At 35.4% G+C, this 22,216-nt stretch overlaps 1 protein-coding gene across 1 annotated transcript; it reads left to right on the top strand.

Annotated features, from left to right (window-relative positions):
* The first annotated feature begins 385 nt into the window (after positions 1-385).
* LOC140984467 (disease resistance protein RPM1-like) lies at positions 386-3,524 on the top strand. The gene has a single exon (XM_073451903.1). The coding sequence runs from the start codon at positions 576-578 to the stop codon at positions 3,390-3,392; it is 2,817 nt and encodes a 938-aa protein (XP_073308004.1). The 5' UTR covers positions 386-575; the 3' UTR covers positions 3,393-3,524.
* The last annotated feature ends 18,692 nt before the right edge of the window (positions 3,525-22,216 follow it).

The raw sequence follows: 22,216 nt of genomic DNA, 5'->3' as shown, positions 1-22,216 counted from the left end.
CTCATTCCGGTGCGAGATCGGTTCATTAATGTTCTCTTCGACTATAAGCTTGCTAGAAGCCGCTCATTGTCCGTACAACCTTATGACACCAGCGATCACCTCCCATCCTCTTCGGCCCGAAGCCTCACATTTGATTTTTAAAAGCACATATTTAATATAAAGGTTTGATATATATACAATTTTAATATATTATCTATTAACCATGGTCATATATATATTATCGCTAAAATACTTAGTAGACGAACAATTTTGATATATTATCTATCATATATATTAACCCTGTCCATTTTTGTATCTACTTTTGACATGACATTCAATTATTAGAGATGATAAATATATCAAAATTGTTTATTAGACAGTGGCGTAAGTATCAGTTGATTAAATTATCTTAATCGAAAAACATGTTATTGGGGTTTTAGGACTGATCAATCATTGGAATAGGTTATAAATATGTGGTGCGAGTCAGAGATGGTGCTCACACACTGTGTCATGAATTACAATAAACTTCCGAATCGTTGGAGCACTTGAAATCAATCCCTCTTCTTCTTTGGGATTTGAAAGAAAAGAAAAGAGATATGGCAGAGTGTCTTACGTTTGTTCTTGAGAAGTTAACAGATCTATTGGAGGAGAAAGTGAATTTGGTGAATGGGGCCAGAAGGGATGTTGAATATGTGAGGGATGAACTAGAGAGAATCATCTCTTTCCTCAGAAACGCTGATTCTGCAGGTAGCAGCGATCCGGAGCTGGATGTTTGGGTGAGGCAGGTACGGGTTCTTGCTCATGATATTGAAGATATCGTAGATAATTTCATGCATCAGATTCCTGATAGCAGGGACCGTTTCCCTGGAAATCTGATTTCTTGTCTCAAGAAACTGAAAACCCGTCACCAAATCGCTTCGGAGATCCGGGAAATCAAATCCCGGATGAAGGATGTGGCGGAGAGGCACCAGAGATATGGGTACCTTAAGAGTGTACTGAATCAGGGATCAAGTATGTCGGATGGTGTTGGGGGAGGGAGTACGTCTAGTGGAATTGATCGTCGAGGTGATGCGCTTCTTTTGGAAGAAGGGGAGCTTGTGGGTATTGATGACCGGAGAAAAGAGGTCATTTTTCGGGTTCGGGAGGGGGGTTTGAGGCTTCGAGTGGTGTCTGTTGTGGGGATGGGAGGTTCTGGGAAGACAACTCTTGTCAAGAAAGTGTTTGATGATGACGTTGTGAAGAAGCATTTCCACAATCACGCGTGGATTACGGTTTCTGAATCTTTTAAGATGGAGGAGCTTTTGAAGGATATGATTCAGCAATTGTATGGACAGGTGAAGCTGCCTGTGCCTCTGGAATTGGGCACCATGACTAGCGGTAGGCTGAAAGCCATGGTCAAGGATTTCTTGCGGCAGAGGAAGTTTTTGCTTGTTTTCGACGATGTCTGGAGCGCAGAGGCCTGGGAAGGGATCAAACATGTGTTGCCTGATGAAGAGCAAGGCAGTCGGGTCATAATCACGACGCGTTTTAGGGATACTGTTGAGAATGATGCTTATGTGTATGAATTGGATCCCTTATCGGAAGAGGACTCATGGACTCTTTTCTGCCAGAAAGTGTTTAGGGGGGATTCTTGCCCTGCACATTTGGTAGACATTTGCAAGAACATCTTGAGAAGATGTGGGGGTTTGCCACTTGCAATTGTTGCAATTAGTGGGGTGCTGTCGACAAAGAAGGTGACTAATATTGATCAATGGAGGACTTTTATGAATGGCATTGGTTCTGAACTTGAAGGCAACGATCGGCTCAGAAGTCTCAAAGCGATTTTGTTACTAAGCTTTAACCATCTCCCTTACTATCTCAAGCCATGTTTTATGTATTTGAGCAAATATCCAGAGGATCACTTGATTGAGCACAACACCCTTATCCGACTTTGGATAGCTGAGGGATTTGTGAAGCAGAAAGAGGGACGAACCCTTGAAGAAGTTGCCGAAGGCTACCTCAATGAGCTCATTAATCGAAGCTTGATCCGTCCCATGGTGACAAATGATGATGGAAGTGTGAAATCCAGCTGCATTCATGACTTATACCGGGAGCTCATAGTTCAAAAATCGAGTGATCAGAACTTAATGACTCTTTCGTCTTCAGAAAACATTTTGTGGCCTAAAAGGGTTCGGCGTTTATCAATCCACGGCACATTCCACGATAATGGAGTTGAGAGATACGGTTCTCGACTCTGTTCTCTTCAGTCATTTGGTGCAGCCGATAGTGTATCAGTTTCAGGAATCTTGCAGTTGATCGGAAGCTGTAAATTGCTGAAAGTTTTGGACTTGAGGGGTATTCCTTTGGAGAAATGTCCCGAAATTATTTTCGAATTGTTTCATTTGAAGTATCTATGCTTGAGAAATTCTAGGATCAAAAGGCTACCAGGATTGGTCAAGAATCTTCGGAAGCTAGAGGTGTTGGATCTTAAAGAGACTAAAATAACCAAGTTGCCTACTGGGATTCTAAAGCTTCAGCATCTTCGCCAGCTTTTAGTTTACCATCATGTCCGTGATTCATATATGCCTTACAACTACGTAAATGCTTTCAAAGCTTTGAAAGGAATTGGACGTTTAAAATCGCTGCAAAAACTCGGATTTATAGAAGCAAGTCGAGGAGGCCGTGTGCTTAAAGAGATCGCATCAATGACCAAACTTAGGAAAATTAGCCTCACGGAGTTAAGAGCCATAGACAGCATTGTTTTGTGCACAATGATTGAAAAACTTCGCAAGATCACTTCATTAGGTCTAAGAGCAAGGGAAGGAGACATCCTTGATCTTCAACTTGTCTCTTCGCCTCCACCATTCCTTCAACGGTTATATCTGAACGGGCGTATGCAACAGTTCCCACATTGGATTCAATCTCTTAGTAGCTTGGTTAAAATTTACATGAGATGGAGTCAATTAAGGGAAGATCCGCTTCAGTACCTTCAAGACCTGCCTAATCTTGTCCATATTGAGTTTCTTCAGGCCTATACTGGACAGGTATTACGTTTTAAGACAGGCAAGTTTCAGAAGTTGAAACTGCTCGGACTCGACAAGTTAGAAACGCTAAAATCGGTGATCTTCGAAGAGGGCACCTCGCCTCTTCTCGAAAAACTTATAATCCAGCGATGTAATCTGTTAGAGAGCATCCCATTTGGGATTGAGCACCTCGCTAACATGAAAGTTCTTGAATTTTTTGACATGCCAGGAGAGTTTATTATGTCGGATGACGAACACTTGAAAGTTAAACATATTCCTAAGGTATATCTTACATACTGGAGGGACGGGTTCTGGGAAGTCTGCCCATTGGAGGGGTTGGGGAATAATGGGAAATCGTCGGAAGCTGGAGCTTCCATTGTTAGGAGCCAGGAACAAAGGAACTGGCTGTAATATATCTATATAGTCATGTTTCTGAATTATGACTAATGTATGTAGTGTTGTGTTCATTTGTTTCAAGTACTTGTACATCTAGTCCGTCAACAAACGAGCTCTTGCAACGATGATAGCACAAATTTCTCTGTATTGTCATGAGTCTTACTATTTTTTTCTAGTAATTTTTTTTCTGATTTTAGCAGATGAAATAGGAGCCTAAAAGATATGTTTAAACCAGGAATGAGAAAATTGTTGTCAGCTTGATATGTCAATATTGCTTGAATCTCGTCTTCTTTGCGATTCTTTGTGCCTCATACTAGTACAACATTTTCCAACACGACCCTAATAGACTGGACTTGTTCATTGATTTTATCCTATGGATATATCGACAGTATTTGCATTCTGGATTCCTTCATGAATAAATGCAACTCGGAGCTAATATAAACCCGATGGCAGCTAGCAGAAGATATGTCAAAGGTATTAGAGGTTATGTAGATGGTCTCTTATATCAATTACATCGTATTTTTCGTCGCTCTATGAAAATGATTAATATATATTGTTATTATAAGTCAATCCAAGCTCTTCTTTGTGGGATGGGAGTGCTACATTTGTTGTCCTAATAATTTTCCATGATTCCATTTGACTTATAGGATAGATCTGGATCCCTCTGCGTTCGAAAACGTGCTTTCATTCAAATATTGATTTGTTCAAATCCTTCTCTTCCATTTTCTCTATTATTTCATTTTGTTTCCGAATTTCATAGACGTAACTTTTAGGCCCGAATTCGTAAGATACAGAAGCTTAAATTCAAAACCGGAGATATAAATAATTCGGCAGATCGCAAAAAATTCAAGAGAATTCTAAGCACATGATGGAAACCGAATGGTCATCCATACTATTAATAAAAAACGGAACATTTCACATTATATTTGAATTTGAGGAAGTATTTGAATGAATAATTTGAAATAACTATATTTTAATATATATTTGAAAGTCATTACAAACTAGTTGATGATTTAAAATCAAGGTTCTAAAAAGCGTGAAGTGCCCCGAATCACGGATGTTGAGCTTCAAGCATTTCAGGCTTAAGCGAGATTAGTACGAGCTTAAAGGTTTTAGCATAGTTGTAATTATCTCAAATCAATAAATAAATAAAAATAAATATTGCATAAATATGATAAATAAGTATAATGTATAATACATTAATTTTCATATTTATAGAAATATAAGAATATCAAAATTACAATATTTAGTTGTTTTTGCAACTAAACCACATCAAAAAATGTTAAATTTTGGTCAAATAATTGTCAGATTTTAATTAGAATTCTTCTTCTTCATTTACTTCATTTTCGGTACCATCCGATATATCATCGAAGTCCCCTTGAACATTGACATTGATATCACTTGTAGGTTGTAAAATGTTCATCTCCACCTCATCTTCATCATCACAATTTTCAACCATCCAAAATTTAGCTTTCCTAGTATCACTTTCTTGTAAAGTCTCAAATTTATGTTCTCTTTTTCTTGTTCATCAATCTTGCATTGAATTGGACATATGCTATATTATTCATCTTTGTAGTATCTAGTCTATTTCTTTTTTTACTGTGTATCTACATTAAAAACAAAAGAAAAAAATTAGAGTAAGCTACAAATTATCATATTGCCACAAAATTAAAGTATAATGAAGTAAATATTTACCCCTTCAAAAACACTCCAATTCCTTTCAAAACCCGATGAACTAGTAGTTAAACCAAAGATCTTTTTTGCCATCACTTTCAAATTTGGCACCTCATTGCCATAGAAGTTTCACCACCTAACTATCAAAATTTTAAAAAAGAGACAAAAATATAATGATATGTGTCAACAATAGTATACAAACATGAAAGGAAATAATATAATGTTTACATACCCGGATTGTAATTTTGATAATTGTTTAGGCATCTGCTTAATGCTAATTTTTTTCCAAATGCTCCTTCTTTTTGTGCGTATTTTTGCAACTCAACATTTATCACATGATTTTGCATTTGAATATCAGGAAAGAACTTTTCAACAGTAGTGATCATATTATTTGTTATCAAATGATCATCTTTGATGCTTTGATTCTTGAAGAAATAATATGGATTCAGAAGATAAGCTATCGTATGAATTGGACTATCAAGGCGACCCTTACTTTTTGCATCAATAATGTCTCAAATTGGCCCATAATCACTTTCTTTCTTCAACTTTTTCTGAATTTCATTCTTTGCATTCAATAACTCTCCATACACAAAACCCATATGAGGTTTCTCCTCTCCATCAGCAAGTCTAAGAACTTTTACCGATGGAGTGAATACTCACAAGCACAAATCTATCGAATTCCAAAAATCATTGGGGACAATAGCATCAAATGCCTCTTTTCTTTTTTTGCTCCTAGATCATTTAGTGCTATCCCATTCATTGCTAGTCATCATATTTCTCAACTCTTGTTTCTTATCAAGAAAACTTTGCAATGTTAAGAAAGAGGTCGCAAATCTAGTTACACCCGGCCTAACTATCTCTCTTTTTGTAAACTTTCTCATCAATGTCAAGGTCTTGTGATGAGCATAAATGAAAATACAAAAAATTTTGCATTCTTGACCACTTCATTGAACATTCGAAGTTTAGAAATTCCTTCAAGCATAAGATTTATGGTGTGAGCTGAGCATGATGTCCAAAAATTGTTGTATCTTTCTAATGCTAACAGATTGGCGGCAACCATGTTGTTCGAGGACAATTTGCACCACATTTTGAGCCCCAACTTGATCAATACATGCGGTAACATATTCAAATATGTATTTCGCTGTGTGAGCTTCATTTGAAGCTTCTCTTGATGAAATAAAAGCAGTCCCCAACTTACAATTCACACAAAAACTAATAATACTTTTTCTTTTCCTATCACTCCAACCATCAATCATAATAGAGCAGCCATTATTTTCCCACTCTTCTTCCTGCTTCTTCAAAGTTTCTTTTGTTTTCTCCACCTCTCCTTTTAAAAGTGGTTCTCTAAGTTGGTATTGTGAAGGAGGGATATAGCCAAGACCATATTGTCCTAAAGCCTCAACAATTTTTTTGAAACTATCATTTTCAATTGCATGAAAAAGAATTCCGGCCTTCACGCACCCATCTTGCCAAATATTGATGAACTTGGAGCAATCTTTTTTTAGCAATTGCATCAGTAATATTTTGTTGTCTCATTTTCTTATTTGCACTCATAGAAGCATCATCAACATTAATTGGCTTTGCAAATTGATCAATAGGTCCCATATCAGTTGATCTTTTTTTACTCCCTATCTCAATGATGGAAATTTCATCATCTTCATCTTCACATCTATTCAAAGACATAACCACATCATTCCTTTAACTTAGATTCATTCAATAATTTTTCCCGCTTCTTAGACTTATCATCCTCAAGTGTTGAACGACACTTTTCTTTTTACTCTCCAGTTGTCCTCGTACATGCTTTTACACCTCCTAGAATACCCGAAATGTCGATTTTAGGCCTATAAATTCCGCCGGTCGTAAATTTACCACACAAGTTACACTTGACAGCTTTGTGATTTTGAGGATCTACAAACACAGCGGTATCCCATCCACTATCCCTAAAGTCCTTCTTCAATTCACTGTCTGTAAAATGAGAGTTTGATGCCATTGAAGAATCATTTCGTTCCATCGATCCCTACAAAATTCGAACTAATAATACACAATGCAAGCTAATAAAATTTGTTGGGTGCAATAATTGTCCTTGCTTGGTAGAGCGATCGAACCGTGGTGTTTGAGCTGCTGTGCGGTTTAAAAGATTTGAGTGGCATTATTACTACTAGCTATAGCTTTTGGTAAAGCGACAAGCGCTCGGTCCTACAATTGGTATCAGAGCCAAGGTTTCGATTTCCATTGATTGCAAGGAACTAAGCATAAATGGGTGAACAAAATGAGAGACTTACAAAATGAGAGTTGTTGATTTCCATTTCTGTAGTTCAGCCTTTGCCCATCGGTGGTGCTATAGTTTAGCCGTTTATTATTGGTGAGATTTCACGAAAAAATCAGAAGAGGAGAATGAAAAGAAGAAACTTGTGTCAAGCCGTGAAGTTGGAAGGTGGAAGGTCAACATCTAAATTATAAACCCAATTTATTTATTATTTTAAAATAACAAATAAAAAGACACGCTGGATCATAATTAATTACGCTAATTACGATTAATTAATTCAAACTATAGTTGACCGCTTTTGTTCCATCCATCACTCCACATCCTCAAACACAACTTTCTCTTCACTATTCATTCCTTCAAATGTTTGTTTGAGCTCTCTAATTTTTTAAAATTTTCAAAAATATCATCAATCTTCATAATTATGGTACATGTAATTTTTTTATATAAAGAGTCTGTTCTTAAAAACATATAGCATAAAAACATACAGCTACACAAGATTTTCAGCCTATATACCATGTTCATATGATCGATTTTTTTATATGGTCCATCATATTGCTATATAATAAATTAAACATTTTACCTCTTTGACATTGTAACAGATGGTTCCTGATGTAGATTCCTTCAACAACACCTAGTACAACCCTGTTTTGTTTTCCTACATCGGGGTTTATAGTAAAATTTAATTTTGAAAATATTACATGAGACAGACAATAAGCATTGGTTCTTTTACTCAAACATACGACATATTATTACATAGAGAGGAGGATAAACTTGTTTAAGTAGCTGAGAATACAACACACATAAAATAAAAACAGAAAATATTACAATTTATTTGAAAGAAAATGAAGAGATTGAATAATGTCTTCATCTTCCTTCTGTCTTGGTATTTATAGAAGTCCTGATGGATTTGAAATCCGAACTTCAAATCTTGTGAATTCTTCTGCCAATTGTGGCCGACAACATCTTGTAAGTGAGGGTCCATTCAATCACTAGTTGATGACTTTTCTTATGGGTGGTTGAGTGGTCCATCTTTCCACTAGTTAGTAGATTCGTCTTTTAGTGCTGATCCGCCCTCCAATAATGGAGTGGTTGGATCACATGCCTACTTTATCTTTGTCGGAGAATCTTCTGCTTTTGTATGGTCCCCGAAGAAATTAAATTTTGTGTGGTCTATCACTACTTGGTCCTGCTTCTACAAGATACTTTCGGTCTATTCTGGGTCGAAAGCCATTTTTCGAATTTTGGCTCTTTTTGGTTCAGGCATTCTGGGCAGATGCTTTTTGACCATCTTCCCACATGAGTTATGTTATAGAATTTTAGGCGAGTTTCTTTGCTCCCCAACAGCTTGCTATTCCATAGAAGGTTTCTTTTCCTTTCAAATAGATCTTCTGCAAAAATTGTTGTTTTTCCTGTCATAAAATTTAATAGAAACGATCCATTTACAGAATTACGATAAAACTAAAATGGAAACTTAACTTTGTCCATCTTGGTTAGACATGTTCATAGACTCCATGCTCTTTGGGTAGAGAAGGCATCTTCAGTTAATGAAGCAACAAGTGGTGTTTCTTCAATCTGAGGATCTTTGATAAATTTATGAATATTTGTATCTCGCCTACTTAACTTGATAAAATGAAAGGATTTATGTGAGCCTTTTCCTGCTGGTTCTAGTATTGTATAGCTTTAGATCTCCTCTGGACGAATAATCATTATCTGTCCCCGTCTCATGCACTGCTTCCTTGATCCACTTAGGTAATCCTAAAATTTCTGAGAAGATGAGTGATGTGGTATAAACTGAGGCAAGGTCCCCGAAATCATACCATGTCTTGACCTCCTTTGGATATGAATTTTGTTTCATCCGTACCCTGTGGTATTTACCTGCTACATCAACCCGGATTGTAGCTGGGTTATTGCCTACTCTTGTTTTCAATTTCTCTCAGTTTTGTTGATACATCTAAAATGGAAAAACTGCAGTTTTAGTACCAACATTAGATTTACCCTTGTTTGAATTAGGTTTAAGGTTGATCTTTTCATCTTCAATCCTCAAGGTGAAGGGTTGCCTTGAAGAGTCGAGATAATGATCTAGAGTTTCAATTTTTTTTCCAGCCGACTCATCCAGAGATGATCCCGACCTAACACTTGTGCTGGGGGTATTTGAATCCCCTGATGCAGATATATAGTCCTATAATTGAAAACTCACCATTTATTAAACCAGTGGCTTCTAAATGCCTTGGAGGATAGGCTTTTACATTGCAGACCATAGCTGAGTATAAGCCTTTAAACATCTTGTAATTCGATAAGAGACAATTCTCTTATCAGCTTGTTGTAGCCTACCCGCAACTTCTGCATTTAGGGCAAGCTTGTTGAACTCGTTTTGAAGTATTTTAAGGTGTTTCCTCAAATGCCTCTGCATTTTTATGATGACATCGATATCACCTATGTTTATTTCTTGTTAAAAAAATTTGCAAGAATATTTTCATGAGAATTAATAATCACAATATCTAAAATATAATTTTGACATAAAGCTTGTCATCTTAATAATCTAGACTTTTCGAGTTTAGATTATATTCTATTTTTCAAGAAAGCTTTTACTGTGTATTATCAGCTTTTAAAGTAAATCCCCACATGCAGTAAAAATAATGATTATTTTTCAAAAGCCTTTTTTTACTGTATAAAATTCTTTTTCTTTGATATATTATCAGATGGTCTCTGCTTCTGATAATAGACTACAGCAACACCTGCATGATTGTTCTCCTTCTGGTGTGAGCTTAGTTAGAACTACTGCTACCAATGATCATTGACATCTGTGTATAATATCATATCATCTTCATCTTGAGCAATGACCATTTTAGGAAGATTTTTGCAAATCTCCTTTAGTTGGCTAAGTCTCTTTGTGTGTTCTTTTTTCCATATAAATTTTGATTTTTTTTTTCAGCAATGGACTAAACAATTTCCTGTGTTTTGCTAGGTTCTTAATGAACATCTTAGCAAAATTAACAACTCCTAGAAAACTTTGAAGTTGTTTCTTTTCCTTTAGTACATTAGGAAAATTTTGCATTTTTTCCTGCTATGTGTTCTTGCAAAATTATTCCAGACACATCGATTTTTATTCCGAGAAATTCAATCTTTCTTATAGCGACGACTGATTTCTTTTCAGATAAAACCAATCTTTCTTTCATACAAACTTTAGAGAAAATATCTAAATGTTTGATATGTTCTTCCATATTTTTAGACGTTATTAAAACATCATTAATATAGACATACATAAATTTGAAATAATATTTAAATAGATTATCCATTTTCTTTGAAATATCTAGGGTGAACTAGCCAATTCCATTGGTAAGATCACTTCCCAAATATAGTGTCCTTGTGGTGTGGAGAAAGCTGTGAATTTCTTATTTTTTTCATGCATCTGAATATGATAAAATCCCTCTTTACTCATTTACGCTGGTTTGAGCTATCCCTCTTGACTCATTTATGCTGAACTTTTGCGGGGATTTGTGAATTTGGTGATGTCCGACCATTCGTTCGCCTTTGATTTGTGGGTGTGAAGGGTGGCCATTGTTTGGCCTAATTACATATATCTAGAGAGACTGACGTCTTGATAATTTCTTTATTCATTTACGCTGGTTTGAGCTATCCCTCTTGACTCATTTATGCTGAACTCTTGCGGGGATTTGTGAATTTGGTGATGTCCGACCATTCGTTCGCCTTTGCTTTGTGGGTGTGCAGGGTGGCCATTGTTTGGCCTAATTACATATATCTAGAGAGACTGGCGTCTTGATAATTTCTTGTATGCGTGCAGTGGTTTTTGATCCCAACAGATCTATTGGTCCCAAGTTTGCCTCCGGTGTCATCCCCACATGCAACAAAAAGAATACACTTTTGTTTTTGTAATGAAGTATGGGGAGTTGCTTTGCTCATGGGATTTGGTTTGTAGAAACCTGCCAATGTAATTATCCTTTGAATTTTCATGTTATATTGCATCCTTGTTTACTGGTCCCTTTTATACACGTCGTTGGTATTTTTGCTCATAATAGCTAACACCGGACTGAGAATTGTCCATGAGTTGGCCTCAGTTCCTTGGTGAACTTGACACTTAAATGTTGGTGTCATTCTGGGGCATCTTGTAACATAGGTAAATACAAACCCATACGTAACCTTACGTGCTGAATTTACTCAAGACAACTCCATCATCCCTAATACTTATGCATTTCACTTCAGTCGGACCCTTTTCCTGCATACACGTCTATGCATTGAACTTCAGTCAGATCCATTTCATGCATACACGTTTACTTATTGTTCTTGCATACGGTGACTCCACTTTATATTTGGTGATTGTTGGTTTGACTTTCTGATTGCTGGATGTTGGTTGGGAAATGTAAAGGAGTTGAATGTGATGTTGGATATCGGTGATGGAAAGGAGTTTTTCGTTAGTTCTTATACCCGGATCCAATTAATCCACTCATTTCACCAATTGACAGTATAACCATAGGTTGGCTTAAAAACTCTCATCTCGTGATTATTTTATCTATCCTCTAATGATACAGAATACATACAATATGATAAAATTGACCCACTGGCAAACTTATTTGAATCATTTTCATTATTGAAACATAAAAAACAAATACCTACTCAATGGCCCTAAGGCCTATTTCAATTGAAATTTTAAAACAAAGAACTAAATATATACAAAAGCGGTTTACACTCTTATAGCAAAATAAAACTTCTAGACCCTTTTGTGATTTGCATAGCGCTCTCATTCTACTATGTTATTCCTTATTCTTCTTTATTTAACCCGACAAGTCCACCTCATGGGTCATCAATGCACGAACAAACTACAATTTTACACAAGTGGCCATATAGCCTACTTTATCAATGATTTCTCGTAATATTCATTAAGCATAACAAAAACATCAATCAAATGTATGCTCGAGTGGCCATAAGATTGACTCCCCACATTTTAAATTTCTTTTCGAGTAACACGAGAGATACTGTGGACTTGAATTATCACTGTTCAAACAAAAATTTGACTCCCGAGAGTGGATACACTAGTAGAATTTCCTTGATTTACTTCGTATATTCAATGAAGTAATAGGTAGATAACTGCCGAAGTAGACGCACGTGAAGTAATAGAGTACCATTTTACTTCGCATTATCACCGAAGTCGTATCTAAGAAATTAGCGAAGTCGTTGATCGGTTCAATGAGGAAAACCGGTCCAAAATTAGACTGATGCCGAAGTAAAACAACGTCTTAGACGTCATCGATTTCGTAAAGTGCAGAAGTAATAGCTTATATATAACTACATAGTTTACATTTAATAACGAAGTAAATGTGTTGTTATAATTTCGGATAATTGTGAAATAATTGATTTAGCGACGGACTGAAAAACCGTCGCTGATTAGCGACGGATTTCGGATAATAGTGAAGTAATTGATTTAGCGACGGACTGAAAAACCGTCGCTGATTAGCGACGGTATACATTTGCCGTCGCTAATTAGCGACGGTGTTGTAAAAATAAACTGTCGCTATTGTGAATTAATTGATTTAGCGACGGACTAAAAAACCGTCGCTGATTAGCGACGGTGTACATTTGCCGTCGCTAATTAGCGACGGCTATCTAAATGTGTTGTAAAAATAAACTGTCGCTATTGTGAATTAATTGCTTTAGCGACGGACTGAAAAACCGTCGCTGATTAGCGACGGTGTACATTTGCCGTCGCTAATTAATTAACGACGGCTTTGATTAAAACCGTCGCTACTTAGCGACAATTTAACTAAAATCGCTGCTAATGTTATTATTTTTCAAATAATTAATTTTATAATTCAATAAAAAATATTTAGTTGTGTAATTATTCGTAATTATTTTTAAATAATTTTCTCAACTCATCTAAATATCACATTTTTGAATTTATAAATAATTTATAAAAATATTTTAAATTTATGATAAAATAAAGGAAAGAAATTAAAATTCATGATCTAAAATTAAAATAAAAGCTAAAATATTTACCATAAAGCGAAACAATAATCGGGCAGAAGAAAACAATAAATCGAAGATGTGAAGTGGTGTGTGGAGGAAAATAGGTAGAAGGGTGGCATTTTATAGGTACTTTGCGACGGTTTTTAATATAACCGTCGCTATTAGCGACAGTGTAAAATAAAATGTCTCTAATTAGCGACGGTATATCTAAACCCATCGCTAATTAGCGACAGTTATATAAACTGTCGCCGAGTTTAAAGTCCGTCGCTAATTATCGACAGCTATTTGTAATCGTTGCTACTAGCGACAGTAAATAAAAAAAACTGTCGCTAATTAGCGATGGTATATCTAAACTCGTCGCTAATTAGCGACGGTTATATAAACTGTCGCCGAGTTTATTTAGCGACGGCCTTAAAGTCCGTCGCTAATTAGCGACAGCTATTTGTAATCGTTGCTACTAGCGACAGTTTTTTACAACCCGTCGCCGATTTAGTTTAGCGACGGTTCATAAAAACCGTTGCTAATAGCGACAGTTACCAAAAATTGTCGCTAATTAGCGACGAGTTTAACAAAACAATCGGTAATTAGCGACAGTTTTACTAAACTGTCGCCAATTTTTTTTAAATTTCTCACAAAGACTTTTACTTCACAATTTACCTTTAATGACGCAGTAGTATATTTAAAAATTTTCATTTGTTTGTATATAGTGAAGTAATTAATAGAAAACGACTTCACAATTATTGAATTGTGGTGAAGTAAATTCTCTTTCTTTAACTTCGACACAATTTTAATATGAAGAGTTATTTTGTATTTTATTACTTCATCATTTAATTTAGTGTTGAGGTAAATAATCATATTTTATTGCAACACAATTCTAATTTAACGAAGTAATTCTTGATCACTATCACACTAATTTAATAAAATAGTGAAGTGAAAATACACTTTTCATTTTATCAAAATAATTTAATTAATATACAATATATCCATCTAAAAATAATGAAAATCCACGAATCCACAAGTATATATCCACAGGCACAAATCCACAAGTATATACACGAATCTACAAGTATGTATCCGCAAATCTCGATTTTTTTTCAATAAGGATCTCGATGGATTAAGGGATAATTTAAGGGAGATTAATTAAAATTATGGTTCATTTTTTTACTTCACTAAATATAAATTTTAAATTTTTTTTTAAAGTTTTTACTTCATCAAAACTAATCTATCGAAGTAAAATGTTACAAAAAATTAGAAGTGAAGCCCGTGTTTTTTAAATTGTGAAGTAAAAAATAATTTTTTACTTCGCCGATGTTGTTACCGAAGTTGATTGGTATATACTACTTCATTATTATTAATCGCCGAAGTAACTAGTGACAAAGTAAAAACCCAAAATTCTACTAGTGATACAGAGCCCACTTTGTTCTCCATATTTCACAATAATCAAGTAGTAAAAACAAAGATATGCCAAAGTGACCAAGAGGCCAACTTCCCGATGTATACCGGCACCTCTACTCTCTTTACTCACTCTCTTGCTCGTTTTTTCCCCTCATACTCTGAAAGTATGGATTTTGATACTTGTCATTTATGGATTTCTTTATGTGGTTGGTCATCTAAACTTGATAACCAATATGCATTTCTTTCTAAAACCTTGTGCACCTTAAATGGTTCTTCCCAATTTGTGGACCTTCAGCTCAAACCCTTTCCTTTGTTCGCAGGGGCAGTACTGTTTTCCACACGATTTCTCATTCTTGGAAAATCTTCTTGTTGATTCTCCTACTATTTATCCTTGCCACATTCTGATTTTGTAACAATAAGGCGTTATATGCTTGGATTCTCAATTTATCTATTTTTTCTAACTCCATAATCATTGCTCATTGTAATGTTCAGGGGAGAGTTCATTCTGTTTTTCCACTCGCATTGATGGAACCATAATATCCAATGGTAGCACTACATCGTGGTCAAAAGTAAGGGCAAATGGATTCACCCCAGTTGCAGTACTTTTAGACGTTCTATATGCCCACAGTGTTTCTGATAATAGCTTTGGCCAATCCCTAGGATTTTCTTCCATCATTTTCTGTAGAATCTTTATCAAATCTTAGTTTGATGCTTCAGCATATCCATTAGATTGTGGGTAGTGAGGGGATGAGTTTATCAACTTGATTTCATAATCTTTTGCGAACTCCCTCATATCAAAACCCATGAACATAATGCCTTGATCTGTGGTTAGTGACTCTGGAATCCCAAATCTAATAAATGGTGTTTCCTTTCACAAAGTTAACGACATCACCTTGTTTCGCTTTCTTCAAATACACTGCTTCTACTCATTTGGTAAAATAATTCTGTGGCCACGAGGATAAACGGGTGACATTTAGATGATGTCGGGTAAATTTTCCCCATTAAATATATGGCCCAACCCTTGAATGATCATGGTTTGACAATGCTGAGGAGCTCGTCCGTTGGAAATTTTAACCAAGCAATTTCATGACGCAATTCTCTTAAAACACTTTAAATCAATAGTTGTACATAATATTCGGGTTATATGGCATTCATAAATATTTCATAGTTGTCACGTAGTTTGTATTCATATTCAATATTGGTCAATAGCATAGTTTTGGTGGTTTAACCACCCATTCGTAATCACATAGTCATCATGACACAACTATCAACGTAATCAATGTGGTACGTCTATCACCACATTCATTTTGTTGGGTTCAATAATTTCCCCTGCTAGGTAGAGAAATCGAAACGTGATGTTTGAGCTGCTATACAGTTTAAAAATTTTGAGTTTCATTGTTACCACCAGCTATAGCTTTTGGTGAAACGGCAAGCGCTCGGTCCTACAGTTGGTATCAGAAACAAGGTAACCGGTTTGATTCTCATTGATTGTAAGGAGTACAATTATTAGGAGCGTGATTGTTGGGTGCAATAATTGTTCCAGCTGGGTAGACCAGTTGAAACATGGTACTTGAGATGCTATACAGTTTAAAAGATTTGAATTGCACCGTTACCACCAGTTATAGATTTTGGTAAAGCGGCAAGCAATTGGTCCTACACGTTTGCCCATTCTTGCCATATAACTCATGATCTTTACATACTTCATAGTAATTGGAATTTATAGGCTAGTCATTTGGCTACAAGTATGTAGTTCAAAATTCATAATCAAGCCTATTCGTTCACATGTCAAATTCATGTCGTAGCCAAATGCATTCCTAATCATTATTTAACCAAGATGATTGCCATTTATAATCAATAGGATGAAAGGAAACTCATATACAAGGTACATATAGTATAATTCATGTCATTTTCCTTTCCAATTCATGATAAAAACATAATATGCCCATAAATGGCCGCAAAGAAAAGCCCCACTTATATTATAAGTTGTAGCATGAGGTAGGAAACAATTTGCTTGGGTTATTTTGTGAAAACATCATAAAGTAAATCAATATTCTTAGTTCTAGCCCAAAATTTGGAAATCCTAACCTAGGTTTTCATTCAACTCATAAAAGAACGAATTTCCTATCTATTTACATAACTAAGAAGATTATTTATTGTATGGAACTTGAATCTAGCTTCAATTTGATGAGGAGTGGAGTGTTGGGGATGATTTTTAGAGAAAAATTTGGAAACCCTTGTTCTCGAGCTCTTCAATTTCGAGTTTGGGGATGTTAGAGTGAAAGAAATTCACAAATTCACGATTAAAAGCTGGCAAAGCCATGTTTCAGGTTGTTGGGGCCCTAGGGCGGTCTTTTCCTACCTCTCTGGCATGCCCCATTGTTGTCCAAAGGGGGCTCTCAAGTAGGAGAGTGCAATACACATGACTCACTTTGAAGCGATTTGGGCCCTCTTTTAAAATGGATTTGGACAAAATTCAAAACATAAAAATTGTAACATTATTCTTGGATTTCTGATGAAAGTGGCCTCGTTGCATTTGGACGAAAATCCATATTATTATGTTAAAAATCGTAAGTGATGTCACTTATCCATTGCAACCTGAACACCTGGTTCGAACATAAAGTAAAATACTGATTGATACCATCATCACAACATCATATCAAATCGTAAGTGATGTCACTTATCCATTGCAACCTAAACACCTGGTTTACTATCCCAAGATCATTAGCTAAGACAAAGTCTAGAATAGAAACCCCCATGTTATTTTGAACCCCAAAAAATTTCGCCTAATAAGATTTTTCCCTCATAGGATATTCTACTAACTAAATCTCCTAGAGAGTCCCAAAATTCATTCTTAGTCTCATCATTTAATCTCAGTTGTGGTGTATACGCATTAATAATATAAACGATCTCTGGTTCTAAGACTAAATTGATACTCATAATCCTATCTCCAAACCTCCAAACCGCAACAACTGCATCCCTATAGACTTTATCCACCACTATTCTCACTTTATTTCTAGTCTTATTTGTTCCTGAATAGAAAAGTTTGAAACCTTCTCCTAATTCCATAGCCTTATTTCCAATCCGCTCTGTCTCTTGTATACAAACTATATTTATCTTCATTCTTTGCATGTCATCCACTAACTCTATTGACTTGTTTGTCAATGTTCCTATGTTCCAAGATGCTAATCTAATCTTCCTAATTCTAGTCCGAACTAGCTTCTTTATTGCCCCCATGCAATAAGGTGCGATCATACTTTCCTATTTATTACTAGAACCGGGTGCCACTGTGTGCCTTGCTCATTTGACACTACACTCGAGCTTAGGTGAAGCGTACTGCTTAAAGCAGGCAACGACCTAACATTTTGCATATGTTTGAACTAATATCCATGTGAAGAGGTGTGACGCAATAGTTGGTTGGCTGTCATAGACCTAACACCAATAGTGATATATTTTTTATAGTGCTAGGCTATTACCGACATTGTACCAACAGTCCTTTTTTATCTTGGTTTGTGACCGTTCGTCTCAACGGACGGAGTTAATCTATTGATTGACTTGTTATAATTAAATTATAGTAAAATTTTAAAACGTTTTTCATGTGATATCTCGTACTAAATGTTTTAACTCTTAAACTTGTCGAGTTTAAAGCTTGAATTAACGTTTAATATTTTTTAGAAGATAAAATTTCGTCTGAAAAATTCGTATGACTGTTTTTTAATTGTAGGAAATATTTGTTATAACTGGGTTTCGAATCCAATATTTTGTTCTGAAATTGAAACCTTATAAACTATCGGTGTTATGTGACTTGGTTTGTGTGTTAAAATTTTGGTTCTGTCTATTCGGAAGTTCGGTTATCGATTTTAAAAAATATCGGTTAGTTCGATATAATCTGTTCGTTTCGGTTGACGATTTTAAAAATCGGTTTAACATATTAACTTATTTAAATTTTATTAAAAGAATAAGGGATTTGTTTTTTTTTTAAATGTGTTGACATGTTTTTCTAAGTCCATTTTTGATGCACCCAAGTGTTTTCTCTCTTCATATTTTGTGCTCTGGATATGATGTTCTTATGGTGTTGTGGGACACGAGACATCACTTTTGTGTAATGTCATTTTTTGATTTGATTTTCATTTATTTCTTAATGGGAGAAATGGAAATTTTGATTTCTATCAATGAAATGAATTTATTTTTCATTTAGATCACTAGAGCAGAAAATTAAAAAAATCTTATAAAATCTTTTTTTAATTTTTTTTAAATTATAAGTTATTATGATTCGATTTTTTAATTAGTTAGGTTTGTTCGATTTTACTTATATAAATCGATCAGTTTGGTTGGTAAAAAAAAATTGATCAGTTAGATTGGTTCTATTTTGACTGAATGACCAGCCTTACCAAAGAGGTGTTGGTCCTACGTACGGCAACTAGAGATAATAAATATGAAAATAAAGAATAAATTGTACACCAAGATTTACGTAAAAAATCCCTAAAAATTATTAGGGTAAAAACCACTGACAAGATGAAAAGAATTCCATTATATTATTGTGTACAACCACTCACTGTGTTTCCAAATAGAACACACTCTCTCTTAATACAAGAGAACAAACACCTCAAAAATATTATAGAACTAAGTATTTAAATGCTATAAGATGAGAAAAAGAACTCGATGAAAGGATAACTGACTGAGGGGAAAGAAGCTCTATAAAATAGAGCTTGCCTACGCGTATTGGGGAACACATTTTCATTTCTCTATTACTGTGGAAAGTGTTTTCATTTAATGCACTTATTTTCCGACCTCATCTCCATTATTTCGTCGACATTTCTTCCACTTGGAGATTTGATTGAGAAAACACATCTTCACACATCATTTCAATCTTGTCATTCTCTGCTGCTTACATTTTCTCTAGGCCACTTGAAGATCTACACCACTCAAATTTATCAATGTTCACTGGTTTGGTCATAAAATCAGCTATGTTATCCTTTGTATAGATCTTCTGCATATCCACATTTTCTTCCTCTACTACTTCTACCACAAAGTGAAATTAAACTCCAATGTGTTTAGTCCTGGAATGAAAAGCTGGATTCCTTGCGATGTGCAAGGCGCTTTGACTATCACAAAACAAAGAAACTTTTTATTGTTTGTACGCGATCTCCTCCAATAACCTTTTAATCCATATTGCTCTCATGCCAGCTTGAGTAGCTATTATATATTTTGCTTCTGTCGTAGATAACAACACAAATGTTTGCAGTTTTGAAACCCAGCTTGTTGCTCCCCCTGCAAGTGTAAATACATAAACAGCAGTAGATTTCTTTTTATCAGGATCACCTGCATAATCTGAATCGACATAGCCCATGAGTGTAAAATCTGATCCTCCATAACATAATGCAGCATTTGAGGTACCCTTAATGTATCTAAAGATCATCTTAACAATACTTCAATGCTCTTGTCTAGGATTCTTCATATACCGACTAACTGCTCTCATTGCTTGAGCAATATCTGGTCTTGTACAAATCATAGCGAACATCAAACTTCTCACTGCTGATGCATATGGCACTCGAGACATCTCCATCCTCTTTGCTTCACTGCTAGGACACATCTCGGAGGATAACTTGAAGTTAACAAGAAAAAGGGTCGAAATTGTCTTACTATCTTGCATGTTAAGGCGCTGCAAGACTTTTTTCAAATAATTTTTTTAGGAAAGCCAAATCTTTCTGTTACTTCTGTCTCGATGAACTTGCATCCCTAGAATCTTATTTGCTGGTCCCAAGTCCTTCATATCAAATTCTCTAGCCAAATGTGCCATCAATCCTTGGACGTGATCTTTGTTGGGGCCTACTACTAGCATGTCGACCACACACAACAACAAAATGATATAATCATCACCATACATCTTGAAATATGTACAAAGGTCTGCACTCAGTCTGTTGTATCCAAGGCTCATGATATAGGAATCAAATCTCTAGTACCAACACCTCGGAACCTGTTTGAGACCGTACAGAGATTTGTTCAACCTGCAGACCAAGTTCTCTTTGTCTTTTTCTGCAAAACCTTTTGGTTGGAGCATATAGATTTCTTCTTCAAGATCTCCATGAAAAAACGTTGTTTTCGCATCTAGTTGTTCTAGATGTATGTCAAAGACCGCGCACAATGCCAACACTACTCTAACTATTGTAAGTCAAACCACATGAGAAAATATCTCATTGAAGTCAATGCCTTCTTTCTGAGCATACCCTTTTACCTCCAATCCAGCACGATATCGCTCCACTTGGTTATTGCTACCACACTTGATCTTATAGACACATATGTTACTAATGGCTTTCCTTCCTCGTGGTAGTGTAACAAGATTCAAAGTTTTATTCTAGTCTAATGTCTCTTCTTGCATTGCTATCATCCACAAGGATATATCCGAGCTTTGAGTAGCATCATGGAAACTCGATGGCTCGCCATCATCTGATAATAGACAATATGCAATGTTATTTTCAGTGACATAATCTGAAATTCAACATGGTGGTTTTCTGTCTCGTGTTGACTGCCTCACATTTGAAACCTCAGACTCAACATGTTCTTGTTATTCGTGCTCTGGTACTACTTCACAAGAAATTTGACCTTCATCCGTCTTATTTTCCATCTGAAATATAGAAGTTTCTGAATTTAGTGTGCTTTTGTCTCCCTTTACTTTATCATTCCACTTTCTATCGTCCGTCATTTTCACTGGTCTATCTCCAGTAGCCGCCAAACAATTCTCCTTTATTAGAACTGTTTGTATCTTTATTTTCCTCATCATAAAATTGCTTCCATTGAACTTTATTATCTCGTACATGCCCGTCATTACACTTCACTACACAACACGCCTACAGAGTACATCGCTACAAAATCAGAAACACAAGAACTAAGAACTATAGCCCCCAAACCTAAATATGGATCATTATTTGTCTAATATACAAGAATTTGGTTTTTTTTTCCCGAAGAGCGGCGTTTTTCCGACGTAGGTCACATCTGATTCATCTATCTCCATCTTGTTTTCTTTGTTTATGTAATGTGAAGCATAATCAATGGGTTGTAGATTACGATTTGTTTGTATTTTCTTTGCGATTTCATATTTTTCCTGCTATAATTGATTTATTTTTATTTTTATTAGTAGTTGTTGAATTTTTGTTGCTATTATTTTTTGTGCTGTTGATGAGGCCACTTGTGCCGCGCCTGTGATGACAAGGTTTCATTGTATATGCTACTCATTTCTTTCATTACAAATAAATAAATTAAGGGTTTTTTAATTAAAAAAATACAGTCCAGAGTCATCCCCATAGGTAAACTTCCGGGTTCGCGATCTTGTTTAGTATAGATATTCCATCTCTTTGAATTTTTTGGTTGTTGTTCTTAGTTTTTGGGTGATTACAAAAAGTTTTCTATGAAATGATACACAGACTTCTGCTTGTTTATAAATATTCCCGAGGATTAAGTTGTTTAGGGATTGTTTTTTCTGCAGTTAATGTGTTGTGTAGTATTATTGTGTATGTGTTATTTGTTAACT

This window comes from Primulina huaijiensis, chromosome 9, assembly GCF_012295235.1.
Source record: "Primulina huaijiensis isolate GDHJ02 chromosome 9, ASM1229523v2, whole genome shotgun sequence".
Lineage (NCBI taxonomy): Eukaryota > Viridiplantae > Streptophyta > Magnoliopsida > Lamiales > Gesneriaceae > Primulina > Primulina huaijiensis.
The sequence above is the reverse complement of the archived record's forward strand: the minus strand, read 5'-3'. Positions and strand labels throughout refer to the sequence as shown.

Bases quoted from the DNA above. Each gene is read 5' to 3' on its own strand.
- LOC140984467 (XM_073451903.1), top strand. From the start codon at position 576: ATGGCAGAGTGTCTTACGTTTGTTCTTGAGAAGTTAACAGATCTATTG.